The sequence below is a fragment of the Anabrus simplex genome, chromosome 5, assembly GCF_040414725.1.
Source record: "Anabrus simplex isolate iqAnaSimp1 chromosome 5, ASM4041472v1, whole genome shotgun sequence".
Taxonomy (NCBI): domain Eukaryota; kingdom Metazoa; phylum Arthropoda; class Insecta; order Orthoptera; family Tettigoniidae; genus Anabrus; species Anabrus simplex.
Window position 1 is genome coordinate 133,321,519 of NC_090269.1, and position 17,685 is coordinate 133,339,203.

Here is a 17,685-nt window from a genome sequence, read left to right on the forward strand (position 1 = left end):
TACGGCTGTTAGTGAGGTGTCCGTACTTCGGGCTATTAATGAGGTGTCCGCAGTACAGACTATTAATGAGGTGTCCGCAGTCCAGACTATTAATATGATGTCGGAAATCTAGACTATTAATGAGGTGTCCGCAATCCAGATCATTAATGAGGTGTCCGCAATCCAGATCATTAATGAGGTGTCCGCAATCCAGACTATTAATGAGGTGTCCGCAATCCAGATCATTAATGAGGTGTCCGCAATCCAGATCATTAATGAGGTGTCCGCAATCCAGATCATTAGTGAGGTGTCCGCAATCCATACCATTAATGAGATGTACGCAATACGGACTATTTTGAGATGTACAGCTGTTAATGAGGTGTCCGCAATCCAGACTATTAATGAGGTGTCCGCAATCCAGACTATTAATGAGGTGTCCGCATTCCAGACTATTAATATGATGTCGGAAATCCAGACTGTTAATGAGGTGTCCGCAATCCAGATCATTAATGAGGTGTCCGCAATCCAGATCATTAATGAGGTGTCCGCAATCCAGACTATTAAAGAGGTGTCCGCAATCCTTACCATTAATGAGATGTACGCAATACGGACTATTTTGAGATGTACAGCTGTTAATGAGGTGTCCGTACTTCGGGCTATTAATGAGGTGTCCGCAATTGACACTGTTTGCATGCAACACACAACCGCAGGCATTGGTGGTTGATGGAGCAAGCTGGAGAAATTTCGCCGAGGCCCTGTGCTCCACCTAGGAATTAAATCAAGTAAGTTGACTAAAAGGTCATGATCACGTAGCTGGGTGCTTGCATTCGGGAGATGGTGGATTGAATCTCACCGTCAGCAGCCCTGAAGATGGTTTTCCATTTTTACTCCCGGTGCAGCAAATCTGTACCTTAATTAAGGCAGCGGCCACTTCCTCCCTTTCCCGTCCCTGCATAGCGAAAAACCATCGACAACAAACCACTATTAAAAGATAAAATAATCTTCAGTTGTCCGGCAACATGAGTTAGTGGTTGGCATCTTGGTATTTGGAGCACCGACCTGGTCGAGTAATTTCAGTTTTAAACGGTTAATTGCCTTGACTCGGGAAGTGGTTGTTTGTGCTGTCCCCAACATTTCAGTATCTCACACAGCACTGCCTTCTAGCAGAGTAAAGCCCCGTTCACAAATCAACCGTAACCGTAAACTTAACGCAAAATTTGTGAAAGAGTACACAACAGTCAAGCAAAACACTGCCATATTATTTAGCACGAAAGTCAGGTTTTAGGCTATCTCGCAGTTTTATATTTTAGTACCTCGATAGAATCAAACAACGTGGTAGCGGAATTCATATTACTCCAAACATGTCTTGTTTCGCTCCTGGGAGCTGTGTACCTGTAAAGACTAACTAAATAACGGTGCAGAAAATGGGTTCATCTCTTAAATCAAAGAAGGTTACCTCACGCTGATTTCGGCAATCTTCTTCTTAATCTATTTACCCTCCACGGTAGTCTTTTCCCTCAGACTCGGCGAGGGATCCCACCTCTACCGCCCCAAGGGCAGTTTCCTGGTGTGTGAGACTCTCGATCGGCGAAACAACTGGAAAGGATGACCAGTACCTCGCCCGGGCGGCCTCACCTGCTATGCTGAACAGGGGCCTTGTGGGAGGATGGAAAGTTTGGAAGGGATAGGCAAGGAAGAGGGAAGAAAGTGGCCGTGGCCATAAGTTAGGTACCACCCCGGCATTTGGCCGGAGGAGAAGTAGGAAACCACGGAAAACCACCTCGAAGATGGCTGAGGAGGGAATCGAACCCCCCTCTACTCAGTTGACCTCACGAGGCTGACTGAACTCCGTTCCAGCCCTCGTACTACTATTTTAATTTCGTGGCAGAGCCGGGAATCGAACCCGGGCCTCTGGGGTTGGCAGCTAATCACACTAACCACTACACCACAGAGGCGGACGATTTAGGCAATCTACTGTAAGAAATGACCATCAGTTCGTTTTGTACAATTTGCGTCCCCTTTTCTGATAAAAAGAAGTGTAAGGTCTCCTTTGCTGGCATCTATGCGCCTAGCTATTCACTCCGTTGAGATGTCTTGGTACAATATCGTCATCGTAAACTAGCAATCTGTCATAATGTTAAGAAATATTCACTGTTTTATTTATGGCGGAGATTATCACTCGCCCTGTCGCCAGCGCTGCGCCATTTACCGTCAGATTTCATTGCTCCAGGTTATTTATTTCCATGTATTCTCTTTCGGTACAGCGACTTTGTAATTCCTATTCCTTTTATCATACATACAAACAAGGATTGTTTTGAAAGAGAATTATAAGTATTTCGTGGAAAGAGATCATTATATCGCGCACAAAATGCGATGTTTACGTCTGCTCTGATTGGCTTAAACCGAACGTGAAATTAACCGCAAGAGCTTGGAGTTCGTAGTCCCTTAATGTTATGGACTCGCAGTTAAGTTTACATCGGCGCATTGTGAATGGTTCCATCAGATAACATGGATAAAACTTCTAAGTTAACGGTAATGTTAAGTTTTACATTGTACGGCCCCGCGGTGTAGTGGGCAACGCGTCCGCCTGTCACCCGGCTGCGCCAGGTTGCATTCCCGGCCGGGTCAGGGGTTTTTAATTGTAAATGATTAATATCCCTGACCTGGGGAATGGGTTTTTGTGTCGTCCTTAACGTTCCTTTCATCATATTCAACACTTTACACTTCCGCCATTTACAGAATACACACAGGTGCAAGTAGGGGCAAAAGGTCGACGCCCCGAAGAAAAAGCATTTTTAAATTAAGAAAATAAGTTGATGTTACGTTACGTTTGCCTTGTGAATGGGCTTACACTCGCAGTTCCCTGTACATGGCAGTCGTTGCCCACCTGCATCAGCGATTCTCCTTAGAAGAGCTGCACCTCATTAGCAGTAATCAAAATAAATAATTATTCTTACCTTGAGTTTTGTGACCGTATATTTTTATTTTGCTTTCGTGGCATGTAGAGAACCTTGAGTCAACAAACAGGTAGGTGAGTTGTATTTTCAGTCTCATAAATTAATACAAAATGGGACTTAGGATATCTACCCACTTACTATAAATAGAAGGTTCCAGATTGTCGCTGTAACAGAACGCCGCTATGAAGTACCTAGCGCTCTTCGTTCTTGTTGTGGTCGTTGGGACTTTCCCCTCTGTTTTGGTAAGTTAAATTATTTTCTAGATTAGACTTGGATTGTCTCGTTTTCAGACTAAAATCCGTATAATAAAGTTAAACATCCTTAAGCCGATCCAATGTAAATAACGTAAAACTGTCTTTTGGAGGTTTTTATATGGTATGATGTATGTATATATATATATAGCTATAGGATGAATGTGCATAGCCACAAGTCCGTACAATGCTATATTCAATCAATCAGTCACTACTGATCTGCATTTAGGGCAGTCGCCCAGGTGGCAGATTCCCTATCTGTTGTTTGCCTAGCCTTTTCTTAAATTATTTCAAACGAATTTGAAACTTATTGAACATCCCCTTTGCTATTTCAATCCCTGACTCCACTTCCTAAAAATGAATATTTGCCGCAATTTGTCCTCTTAAATTCCAGCTTTATCTTCATATTGTGGTCTGTCCTACTATTAAAGACACAACTCAAACTTACTCGTCGACTGATGTCATTCCTCGCCATCACTCCGCTGACAGTTCAGAACGTACCACTTAGTCGAGCAGCTCGTCTCCTTTTCCCCAAGTCTCCTCAGCCCAAACTCTTTTATCGGAAATCACCCAGAACAAATCGAGCTGCTTTTCTTTGGATTTTTTCCGGTTCTTGAATCAAGTAATCCTGGTTAGGCTCACATACAGTGAAACCATACTCTAGTTGGTGTCTTACCAGAGAGTTATATGCCCTATCCTTTACATCCTTACTACAACCCCCAAATAACCTCGCAACCATGTACAGACACCTGTACCCTTTATTTAGAATCATATTTATGTGATTATCCCAATGAAGACCTTTCCTTATAGCCTATTAACACGTAGGTACTTAAATCGATCCCCAAGAGGAACTTTCACCCCATCAGTGCAGTAATTAAAACTGAGACGACTTTCCCTATTTGCTGACTTTTAACCCCGTTTATCATCATACCATGGCCTACTGCCCATCTCACAGCATTATCGAAGTCATTTTGTAGTTGCTCACAATCTTGCAACTTATTTATTACTCTGTGCAGAATGTCATCATCTGCAAAAAGCCTTATCTCTGATTCCACTTCTTTACACATACCTTAGGTCTAGTTTTTTGACCCAATCAACAGCTTCATCCGATGTGCGGTGAAGGTCCATTAGCTTTCCTTTGAAAGCTCGAATTGGGCAGTCAGCGATAATGCGGTGTGTTGACTGAGAAGGGGCACCTCAATCACAATTTGCAGAGCTAGTCCAACTACATTTGCACAATAGATAACCACATCTGCCCTGTCTAATTTCGTATCTGATTGATAATTCTCCACTGTCGCCTTGGAAAATCAAATCCTTGTGCACGTTTAGAAGGGTTCTCAGCTAGATGTTTGTTGACTGCTGCATTATACATCACAATATCCAGCACGACCTACTCTCAAGACGATATTGTGTCGGGGATGAAATCCATTCAACTAAGAGTTATTTGCAGAGAAATTAACTACACCTACGTAAAAAAACAATTTTAAGCTCTTTAGGCGTTCAATCGTGAAATTACCGGCGTTTTGCCCCAGTGTAGCAGTGGGATCTTCAGTAGGATTGCTACACCTTAGCAAGACGCAGGCGGCTAGTGCGCCATTGAGACACCACTACAAGCCTCCTATGACGGACAGTGCAGTGACAGTGCACTAGGGGAAGCATGTGCCTCCACTTGTACAAATACCTGCCTTTGGCCTATATCTAAAATATTTATACACATACCTTTCTTCTTAATGACATTCAGATCTTCCCTTACCAAGCGAGATGGCCGCGCGGTTAGGGTTAGCTTGCATTCGGGAGACAGTCGCTCCAAATCTTACTGTCGGTAGCCCTGAAGATGGTTTTCCATTATTTCCTCATTTTAACACCACTTAAATGATAGGGCTGTACCTTAATTAAGGCCACGGCCGATTCCTTCCCACTCCTAGCCCTTTCCTATCCCGTCGTCACTATACGATCTGAATCGGTGCAGCGTAAAGCAAATTTAGAAAAAAAAAACCCACCTTTATTTCCTTTATTACGAAAATTCGTTCTTACGGTGAAAGAACACTTACTTTGTCATACGCACACTCGTCATAGCTACACTCACTGCTCCCTATTAATAATCTGAATTAGACATTCCCAAGAGCAGTGGAATTAGGTGTTTACAGGGATCTACAATACCTCATTGTAAATATTACCTCAGGTTACTGGTCGTATGGCAGGGGATGCGTTGTTGATATATGACCAAAATTCATGATCGCTGGTCGGGTAAACGGGTGGCAATCTTGAAGGGAATGAATGAACATTGATTTTATCATTCCGTGTCGGATAAAAGAGGTCGGGAATGGGATAGTCATCTGGAGAAGTTTCGCTGTATAAGTTAGTAATAACAATTTCGTGTGGCTATTTCTTGCTAGTGGCTTTACTTCGCACCGACACAGATAGCTCTTATGGCGACGATGGGGTAGGAAAGGCCTAGGACTTGGAAGGAAGCGGCCGTGGTCTTAATTAAAGTACAGCCCCAGCATTTGACTGGTTAGAAAATGGGAAACCACTGTGGCTATTTCTAGTCGGATGCAGTCCTTGTGGCAGACCCTCCGATAAGGGTGGGCGACATCTGCCATGTGTAAGTAACTGCGTGTTATTGTGGTGGAGGATAGTGTTATGTGTGGTGTGTGAATTGCAGGGATGTTGGGGACAGCACAAACTCCCGGTCCCCGAGCCAAGGGAATTAACCATTTAAGGTTAAAATCTCCGACCCGGCCGGCAATCGAACCCGGGGCCCTTTGAACTGAAGAGCACTGCGCTGATCATTCAGCCAAGGAGCCGTGCGCTGTATGCGGTGATAAGCCGTGGGAATAAAAGGAGGAGGCTGAAATAAATATTACTCTGTCACCAAGATGACAATCTAAATAAACTTCAACACATTCTCGTTACAATCTGTAAAAAAATAAGCCCCATTTAGTAGCTGAGATGGTTGAGTACTGGCCGTCTGTGCTCACGTTGGCGTGTTTGATCCCAGCTCAGTCTAGTGGTATTTAAAGGTGCACAAATACACGAGCTTCGTGTTGCTAGATTTAGAAGCACGTAAAAGAGGTCCTGTAGGACAAAATTCCGGCACCTTGACGTCTCCAGGAAGCGTAAAAGTCGTTATGGGTAGTTGTAATTATTCGGTTTAGAATTTAGTAGGAGCGGTCATGGGCTCCATGTAAGGAATCATCCAGCTATATACCTGAATTTGAGTGCCAAATCACGGAGAGCCACTTATAGGATAACCAAGAATTGGATTTTATCCTATTTCTCCTCCCCATGCTGATGTAGTAAGAATGTAGTCCGCCTCTGTGGTGTAATGGTTAGTGCGATTAACTGCCACCCCCGGAGGCCCGGTTCGATTCTCGGCTCTGCCACGAAATTTGAAACGTGGTATGAGGGCTGGAAGAGGGTCCATTCAGCCTCGAGAGGTCATCTGGGTAGAGGGGATTTCGATTCTTACCTCAGCCATCTTCGAAGTGGTTTTCTGTGGTTTCCCAATTCTCCTCCAGGCGAATGCCGGGATGGTACCAAACTTAAGGCCACGGTCGCTTCCTCTCTTCTTCCTTCTCTGTCCCTTCCAACATTAACACCACTTCTCAAGGCAACTGTTCAGAATAGCATGTTAGGCCGCCCGGGCGAGGTACTGGTACTTTTCCCTATTTATACCCCCGACCCAAAGTCTCACGATCCAGGACACTGCCCTTGAGACGGAAGAGGTGGAATCCTTCACTGTGTTCGAAGGCAAAACCAACACTGGAGGGTAAACAGATTAAGAAAGAAAGAAGAATAAGAACGTAGCGCATGTCGGTAGATAAATTTGTCTTGTCACCGTTCTGAGAGGCTTGATAGCCGCTTATCCCCACAAGTACAACTACAGTAGTTACTTAATTTTATTTGTGTGTTCGGTGGATATTATTGTACTTTTGAATTAGAAACTGAATTAGATATGATTTAACTAAGAAGAACGGATGATTGTAGTAGAAGAGTGGGAAGAATTCAAAATTTACCATTCGAAGTACACTCTAATGGAGATAACAGCGAAGGAGAAGAAGAAGACAATGAATTAAATTCAGCCAGGCTGAATAGGTCGGACGGTAGAGCGCTGGACTCCTGACCCCAACTTGTCAGGTTCAGTCCTGGATCAGTCCGGTGGTATCTGAAGGTGCTCAAATACGTCAGCCTCTTGTTGGTAGATTTATAGGCCCGTAAAAGAACTCCTGCTGGACTAAACTCCGACACTTCAGCGTCTCCGAATACCGAAAGAGTAATTAGTGGTACGTAAAGGATCAACTGACAAATATTCGATTGCATTCCAAGAGTTTTCTTTGTCACCGCCTGATAAAATATTATCACGTCATTATTATACTTGCTTGTAATTCTTGTGCATTCTCAAATGTTACTTTAAGTATGTAAATGCATTATTTTAAGCTAATTTTTTGAATTCGAGTATATTAACAAAGATTGTGCTCTAGGATTACTCTGTGAAAACATATCCGCACGTACGAAATACTCGTACGACTAATTCAGGGTTAAACTAGAATAACCGAAATTTCCGTACACTTGATTGTAGCTTTATCTCAATACGCTAAGTAGAAGGTGTGACCTAACATTTTTTAACCTCAAGAATAACCCCTTCTTACGCAATGAAAGACGAACATTGAGTTCAGCATCTTCCCTCCCGGGTCACCGGTAATGACAAGTTACTAAACAAGTCTTCTGATATTATGCAGCAGTTGGAAGATAACCATTTTTACAAACTGAAGTTGCTCATATTTAAAGGTATTTATGACCGTAAATTTTAATTTTGTAATTTCAAAAGCAGACGAAATTTAACATTAAAGGATTGAGCAAAAGGTTGTTCTATTTGAGGGTACGATGTTTCATCGATCTAATTCAAATACCTTTCCAGTAAAGATACTTAGAGTGTTACAGTTTCTGAGATAAAACTAGGAAATTTTACAAGCTACCTGTTTTGCAAATCTAATGCATATTTTTAGGACTTGAGGGAATTTTATTTAAAATGATGTAAATGTTTCAGAGTAAATATTCTTCTTCTTCTTCTTTCTGGCCTCTTCCCACTTTATTGGGGGTGGAAATTTAATATTACGAATTTGTCTCAGTTTTATGACTTGATTCCCTTCCTAACGCCGATGCTACATGGAGAGATATATTTACCATTGTGTGTTTCTGTGATGGCTGGTAGTGCGGAGCGTTGTATTCACATGAAGAGAAGAGAAATAAGACGAACATAAACGCCCACTCCCAAAGCCAGCGGAATTAACCATATGCCGTTAAAATCCCTGATCAGGCCGGGAATCAAACTGAAGACCAGTATTCTGACCATTCAATCAAGAAATGGACAGCAAATAATAATGATAATAATAATAATAATAATAATAATAATAATAATAATAATAATAATAATAATAATAATAATAATAATAATAATAATAATAATAATAATAATACTTTGATAGATAAGACCAAATCAAATTTCAGATAGTTAAATTATTTTATTCAGCATTAAGCTGTTGAAATAAAATTTGTCCATGTGACTAAGGAAAACTTCCAAACTTGCATTTTGAAACCCAGTTTACCCAGACTGTGGAGTCACATAACGCGACTAGTATCCGTGCACCATGATAGATGGATATGATCTAGGTTATTCTGAAGTACGATACTTTAATCTAGTGCAATAGGATTCGTACGGTGATTTTATTCTCTGTAGGTAGAACTGCATGATGTTCTCTAAATGTATGCTCAATTTCCATTTTCAGTGCACCGTTTGATTGCTTCTGTTATAGTAAGTAGTTCAATGAGCAATCTGGAGATAGCAGAGCTGTAACAATTTCAAAGGAAATATTTTGCGCCGTAGCTACACATCTTGTTTTAATTTCCCTACATAAATGATCTGACAACAACGATCTATCTGTGAATGCCGAGTACATATGTATACTAGAGGCACTGGATTATTATTATTATTGTTTCGAGGTATCTGTGGAACAGCAGAGGTGAAAGAAGGTGCGGGGGTGAACAGGTCTCAGGCTACGAAATTAAAGTTAATTTAAAATTTAACAAGGTTATATTTTCTTTTCAAAATAAAGAAATAACAAGCATGGCAGGTACAGAGTAGCAAGGCAACAAGGTACAATTACAGTATTTACAGGATTTGGGCTTCGAGCCCCGAACTCACAATTCTTGAGCAATTAGCCCAGTTTTACCCCAAAACAAGTTTCAACAGAGGGGCAGAAAACCCCATTCATGCCCAGGAGCACTTGCTCCAAATTACACAGCAAAGCCTCCTTGAGACGCGCAGAAAACAAAATTTTCGAGAAAGAGCAACTCGCTCTCAAAATTTAAGCCTGTCAAAGGCCACACCACACTCCACCTTCAAGTTGTCCTCTAAGGACATAAACACAGGGGTAAAAATACCCAACCTACTGAGGCCTATAAAGTAAGGAAAGGTTAATTACGTGGCCTCTAAAATACCAACTTGAGAGGAGGCGATCTGCACTCCTAATACATTTGTTTAAAACCTAATCTGGCTCTAGGCCGCTAATGCAAGGGCTTATCCCATACTAAAGAGGTGATTTTAGAAATAAACAATTTACATTACGTTAAGAAAGAAACGGTTGTGTACCGCCCTTTACAATTATTATTATTATTATTTCATAGAGATGAACAACACTTCAGCGCTCATACCCGGATGTCTTCACCCGACAGTGAACCTCCTAGCAAGTAGGCAGATCTGCATTACACCTTTGGATCTCCAATGCAAAAGCTGTTCTGGCGTCACGCACGGGAGATCAATATCTGCATAGACTCCGACTGCTTGGAACATGAAGAAGAATTAAAATAATAAATAATAAATAGAATTAAAATATAGGCCCAGGGCAGGCATTTATACAAGTGGAGGCATGCTACCCCTGGTGCAGCGTCACTGCACTGTCCTACATAGGAGGCTTGCAGTGGTGTCTCAACGGCGCACTAGCCGCCTGCGTCTTGAAAAGGTGTAGCAACCCAACTAATGAGCCCACTGCTACACTGGGGCGAAACGCTGGTCATTTCACGATTGAAAAAACCTAGACTCAAGGAGTTTAAATGTTTTAAAGAAGAGAATTGTGCATCAATTGGTACACTACCTTCCCCACGAAAATTCATTTCATTGTGGAGTCAATATATTTGCTGTCCGCTGAAGGAGATCTGCAAGGGGTTGAAGAATACCCAGTTATTAGGCCTGTAATGTGAGGAAAGCAATGGAATACTTCTTGTTGTAACCAAGGTTGAAGTTTACAGAACACAACTTTTATTGCTTCACTTTATGATATTTACACAAATAACTGAAATTTATTTTGAAGCAAAAAGGAATATTGAATCTTGAGAAAAGTCTGTCTTTATACAATATGTACAGGTTTGCAGTCTTTATATACACTTCTATCTTGAAAAGATAGTCTTTGTGAATTGACACTTTGATAGTCGAGAACTATCTGGCACACTAACATAAATGTTTATGAAAGTCCTTGTTTGTTGAAGTGCCTGAATTCCTAAAAAGCAAGTTCAATTGATTGAAGAAATTCCACCTAGCGAAACTAAGGGAGCTTGCATATATTAGGGAATGAAAATGGCTTGTAAAAGAATTACGGAACATAGGCAGCGGAAACAGGTAAGGGAGCGGTGACCAGAGGTGAGACCTCGTACTGCCAGAAATTCAGTCCACCTGGTCGAAGCACATTTTCAAGAGGAGTAGCCTCCGTGCTCGACGTAGGGTGTATTCTGGAGCTGGACACCGGGGCGAGTGGGCAAGTGAGCTGGCAGGGAGCTCCTATTTATAGTACACTCGATGGTCAGGCACGCGCACTGAGGGCTGCGCGTCGAAGCTAGCAGAATGATACACAGGCGCGCGTGCAGCTGGCTGGCGGAGCGAGAAGGGAGCGCCGGACATACAACACTTCTCATTATGCCTTGCACGCCACATTGTGGTTCAACCATAGTTTTTAGTGATTTCTCTATAACCACATAAACATTGTTGATACCATTTGAAAATGCAAGTAGCTTCCGTGCTGAAAGGCTTATCACACTGGCGTGTTATATAGGGCTCCTTCAATACTTATGTGTAACCATCAATACCCGTACATTTTTCTGTAGTGTCTAAGTTTATTGGGCGCAGTCGTCGATTACATTAAAGACAGAACCACGATGTACTGGCTAACTTCGAAATTAGTGAAGAAAAGAAGTAGCAACGCAGAAAGGAGTGAGGCAAGGTTGCAGTTTGTCCCCTCTCATTTTCAGTGATTATATACAACGGGCAGTAAAGGCAATGAAAGAGGAATTTGGAAAGGGAATCACAATCCAAGCAGAGGAAATCAAAACTCTGAGATTTGTCGATGAAGGGATACTGAGTCGAATAAATGAGAGGAAAACGGTTTGGTAAAATTTGGCCAGAAGTGAGAGAGAATGATAAAACACATAAGACGCTCAGGATTCGTTCACTACCGGGTGAGTTGGCCGTGCGCGTAGAGGCGCGCGGCTGTGAGCTTGCATCCGGGAGATAGTAGGTTCGAATCCCACTATCGGCAGCCCTGAAAATGGTTTTCCGTGGTTTCCCATTTTCACACCAGGCAAATGCTGGGGCTGTACCTTAATTAACGCCACGGCCGCTTCCTTCCAACTCCTAGGCCTTTCCTATCCCATCGTCGCCATAAGACCTATCTGTGTCAGCGCGACGTAAAGCCCCTAGCAAAAAAAAAGATTCGTTCACTTCGATTATATTAAAGACAACTCGCTAAGTAGCAACACAGAAAGGAGTGCGGCAAGGTTGCAGTTTGTTCCCTCTCGTTTTTAATGATTATATACTGTAGAACAACCAGAAGTATAGGTGGTAAGAATGGTAGGGGTCGACCAAGCCATGGAAATGACAAACATATCAGAGCATATGTAGGGTGTAGTAGTTACGTAAAAATGAAAAGAATAGCAGAAAATAGGGTGTAATGGAGCGCTGCATCAACCCACTGTATGGAATGATGACTCAAACAACAACAACAACAACAACAACAACAAGTTGTCTAAGAAGTTATTGCCATACTCCTTGTTTCCTGTTTGAAACGATGCTACTGGGCGAGTTGGCCGTGCGGTTAGTGTCGCGCGGCTGTGAGCTTGCATCCGGGAGATATTGGGTTCGAATCCCACTGTCGGCAGCCCTGAAGATGGTTTTCCGTGGTTTCCCATTTTCACACCAGGCAAATGCTGGGGCTGTACCTTAATTAAGGCCACGGCCGCTTCCTTCCAACTCCTAGGCCTTTCCTATCCCATAAGACCTGCCTGTGTCGGTGCGACGTAAAGCCACCAGAGAAAAAAAAACACCTAGCAGAAGCCGGCACAATTCCTAATCCTCGCAGCAAGATAGGGGCTTCATTCATTCCATCCCTGACTCGGTCACTAACTGCAAACAGGTTGTAGGTTTTCATTTTCACTATTATATATTTACTACCCTGCATCATATGAATTGTTATTCTCCACTTTGACTCTCCCACGGTACAAAAGAGAGATTTTGGGATGCCTCTGAATCGCAGTATTGCGATGCGAGGGGGAGCTGAACCAAGCGGTAACATTACGTTAGCCAATAGCACACGCGCTTGCAGTCACTTACATCATGGATGACGGTGTCTGGCACCATGGATAAATGGTTACCGTGGATCCAAATCCCCCAGAACGATTCCAACACATTGTAGAGTCGATGGCTCGCCGTATTCCTGCCGTTCTGAGGAGCAACTCGTTATTAACAGTCTTCCTATGACGTTTGGGCACTCAGAGTATTTTGTCTTTATTGCATGAAACTGAGCACATTAACAGTCACCTGACCGACTCGTTGGCTGAATGCTCAGCGTACTGGCCTTCGGTTCAGAGGGTCCCAGGTTCGATTCCCAGCCGGATCGGGGATTTTAACCTTCACTTGTTAATTCCAATGGCTCGGGGGCTGGGTGTTTGTGCTGTCCCCAACATCCCTGCAACTCACACACCACACACAACACTATCCTCCCCCACAATAACACGCAGTTACCTACACATGGCTGATGCCGCCCACCCTCATCGGAGGGTCTGCCTTACAAGGGCTGCACCCGGCTAGAATTAGAAACACGAAATTAAATTAAAACAGTCACCTTTTTTGCTTCATAAACAATTATTTACAGTTCAAATTTTGGGGGAACATTAAAAATCGTCTTCTTATATCCGTTATTTATCTGAAAAATGTCCGACACTGTAGCGTAAGAGTTAGCCCTATTAGTTGCCGTCTGCGGAGGCCCGGGTTCGATTCCCGGTACTGCCAGAGATTTAAGTATTGCAGGAGGGCTGGTATGTGGTTAAAAGGGCTGCACCACCTCGGGATGAGGACACGAGGTTACTTTTCTTTATATGAGAAATATCAGTTCCATATTGCCAAATCTGAAAAATGAAATTTGATGATGATGATGCTTGTTTAATGGGGCCTAACATCTAGGTCATCCGCCCAAAATGAAATTTAAAAACTGGGTTACTTTTACAACAGTCCAATTTTTATCAGTTACTTGTTTTAAAATGTAGTTAGGCTCAGATTTACTTCAACATGAATTTCTTGTTACATTTTAGTTTCAAGTCACAATGACTCTAAGCAGGCGTGTGTATCGAAAGCTATACTTATTTTAAGATGTCTGGCTCCTCGTTGTTCAGCTTGAGTGTCTGGCTGAAGAGCACAGTACACAGTATGATGGTTTTCAGGGATGTAAGGGAGCAGGGACATCAAGTCCTTGTGTTTTTCAGCAGCAATCTTTCTGCCAACAGGATACAAGCACTCCACATTCTGTAAGCGTGAATACGCTGTGATGGGGTTGAAATCTATTGCAGTTCTATGTTTTCAAGGTCATCCTGAACTTTTGTTCAAAACAGGGGTCCCAGGTTCGATTCCCAGCCGGGTGGGGGACTTTAATCGTGTCTGATTAATTCTTCTGACCCGGGGACTGGGTGTTTATGTTTGTCCCGACAGTTTCCTTTTCATATTCAGATAACACACTACACTGCCAACCACCACACAAACACGCAATAGTGATTACATCACTCCATATAGGTTTGGCGTCAGGAAGGGCATTCGGCCGTAAAACAGGGCCAAATCCACTTGTTCGACACAGTTCGCACCCGCGACCTCATCGATGTTGGAAAAGTGGTAGGAGAAAATAATAAGAAGAGTATTTATTTCGAAGTATGTTTGTTTGTTTGTTTGTTTGTTTGTTTGTTTGTTTGTTTGTTTGTTTTGGCTCTAATAGGTATACAAATAAACTAAATGATCTCTCCCCAGTTTCTTGTGATCAGGAACTGGGGGAGGGGAGAATTCTCTTCTAGTAAGCTTGAACCTTCTCTAAATTAAGATATCAGATATTTCGAAAATGTTCATTACATTTCCAAATATTTCACAATGTTTCAAGTACCTAGTCACATTTTATGACAGATACGGTAACATGGTAATGCGTCGCGGTTACTAATTTCACCTTACACTTCTTCTTATTCTTTTCCTACCGCTTTCCACACATATGTGGAGTCGCGGGTGCGAACTGCGTCGCACATGTGGATTTGGCCCTGTTTTACGGCAGAATGCCCTTCCTGACGCCAGCCCTATACGGAGGGATGTAATCACTATTGCGTGTTTCTGTGGTGGTTGGTAGTGTAGTGTGTCGTCTGAATATGAAGAGGAGAGTGTTGAGACGGACACGAACACCCAGTCCCCGAGCCAGAAGTATTAATCTGAAGCGATTAATATCCCCGACCCGTACGGGAATCGATCCCGGCATCCTCTGAACCAAAGGACAGTACGCTGTCCATTCAGCCAACGAGTCGGACTACTCCGAGCTCCAACAGCGGAAGCGCACGCCACTCCATTTGATCTCGAACGAGACTCTCTGGAACTCCTTTTTTTACACGACGGTTTTTAAATTTTTCTATTTTATAACATTTTAAATTTGTTGAAGGAATTCTGGTGTGTTTTTCTTTGGGAAACATACATTTCCACCAAGGGACCCAGCACGGGAACGAAACGGTACACGTACTCTAAGTCAAAAATGGCCAATCGAAGTTCGGTGAGTTACAGACACACAAGCTTAGGATTTCGGGTCCGATGTTCTCCCAGTTGAACAGCATTAACGTAGGTAATTCTTGTTCTGTTGGCTGGAATCTGAGCTACAGTTCGAGCACTGTTCACGGCACATCTGTCAACACTACTGTAGAGTGTGCTAGTCACCTGCTGTGAGCCATTCCAATTGAATATTGATATTGTACTTGAGATACACAGACAAGCGTGCACTCTACAAGGTTCGCAGCCAGTAGTTGTGACATCACCAAGCATAGGCGTGTCACTTGTTTTTATTGCACTACTTATGCCCGGTTGGAGGAAAGCCAATAATAGTTTGATTGGAGTTTGATTGGCAATCATTGTGGGTTTGATTGGCAATCATCTTATGTGAGTTGCAGAAACAGCAATCAGTGTTTGATCGACGATCAATCTCCCATCAATTTTGATGAGCAAATTCATGCTGATCAAGCACTGATTCTCCAATTATTATTGCAGTCTTTAAACTCAAAGATACTTTTCTTTCATTCAAAACATCTGATTAAAGGTTTCAATGATAAATAAATAAGTTCATGCAGCAAGTGCGATTTGAGTGCCGTACTATTTTGTTTTCCGTAGTCATTATTCTCACATATAACCTCACATGGAACGAGTTAATTTAGATTAATCAAATCTTGAAATAATAATTGATAATATTAATATCAATGTAAGCCCAGACTTTTTAGAATTAATAAGCCAACGTGACAAAACTTCAACCTATCCGCAGCATGCTTATTTACTCTTTTGTAATTTTGCCCACACAGCATCTGTTTTTTAATATTTTTAATTACATGCAACTATCCCTCAACTATATTAAGTAAGAGGGCTCTATCATTCAATGAAAAATTAGGCCCTCTCACATTCTTAATGGGGATATCACTCATATTGTCGAAAATTAATTAAATTAAACGAAAGCCTCAAAATCCGTTCTTTTTTCACCTTGCTCAAACACGATCAGGATCAGCTGTTCCTTGATTCACTGTCACTTTCATGTCTTTGCTCGACACCAAAGAGGATAGAATGGACACCATCCTTACCAAATCAACACGGCAGTGCTCACTAATTGCCCAGTTGCGATATTGATTTCCTTCTCGGATCTTCAATCACTAAATTGGAGAAAGTTGATCGGTGTTTAGGTTTTCCGCAACGCACTCTGGAATTTAAGTTAATTGGCAATTTGCTGATCTGCCATTAAGGACTGATTTGATGGACCTTTCTGCAACCGGGCATTAGCCTTGTATAACACAGCATTCTCCACCGGGGTTTAGAGGACAATCCATATCAATATTAAAGATAGATGTTGACACCAAAATTAGGAATGATTGAATATTATTCCCTCAATTTACTCTCTGCTACGTTCTTAACTACTTCTCCATTCTTGCTAGTCTACAGAACATTTGTAAACAATACGTAACCAAGTAGAGGGAACATAGAGCGCAATTGCAGCAATCAGACTGAAGGTCATTTGGAACAAATGAGGTTCTTAATTGTCTGTCAGTAATAATTGCTAATAAACACAGTAATGCAATACGATGAAACTGTCGATAGTAAATGGAGAAGTATTGCGTAAGAAACACGAACATTAATTACTACCTTTCGAATTTAGAGTCAAGTATGGAATACATCCGCCTCCTCCCTTTCGTCTTTTATGATTTCCTTTTTCCTTGCTCTCCGTAATTTAAGTTCTGTCAGTGATATTTGTAAGAAACTGCGGCTACGATTAGAAAGTAAGCAGCCTTCTTCTATATTTGCCAGAACAATCCTTTTTGATTTCAACAGTCATCTTCATTATCTTATCCAGCTCCTTCGCTTAATAGTCAGGGTAGTGACCGTCGGTTCAGAGGGCCCCGGCTTCAGTTCCCAGCCGCCTCGCGGATTTTAATCTTAATTCCCTTGGCTCTGGGAATGGGTACCTATCCAACATTCTTGCAACTCATACACCTCACTCAATACTAACCTCCACCACCATAACGCGCAGATGCCACCCGCCTTCTTCTGGGGTTCTGCATTACAATAGCCTCAAGAAATAATAATAATAATAATAATAATAATAATAATAATAATAATAATAATAATAATAATAATAATAATAATAATAATAATAATAATAATAGCTGATGAGTTAACGATCCTTTCTAGAAACACAGATAACCGAGCTCGATAACTGCAGTGGCTTAAGTGCGGCCAGTATCCAGTATTCGGGTGATAGTAGGTTCGAACCCCACTGTCGGCAGCCCTGAAAATGGTTTTCCGTGGTTTCCAATTTTCACACCAGGCCAATGCTGGGGCTGTACCTTAATTAAGGCCACGGCCGCTTCCTTCCTACTCCTAACCCTTTCCTGTCCCACCGTCGCCA

At 42.2% G+C, this 17,685-nt stretch overlaps 1 protein-coding gene across 1 annotated transcript in view; it reads left to right on the top strand.

Moving 5' to 3' along the window:
• The first annotated feature begins 3,118 nt into the window (after positions 1–3,118).
• LOC136874400 (general odorant-binding protein 19d) overlaps positions 3,119–17,685 on the top strand; it is a 74,973-nt gene continuing 60,406 nt past the window's right edge. The window contains exon 1 of the mRNA XM_067148033.2: positions 3,119–3,178. Within this exon, the coding sequence (XP_067004134.2) occupies positions 3,119–3,178 (60 nt within the window). The remainder of the gene's footprint in view (positions 3,179–17,685) is intronic.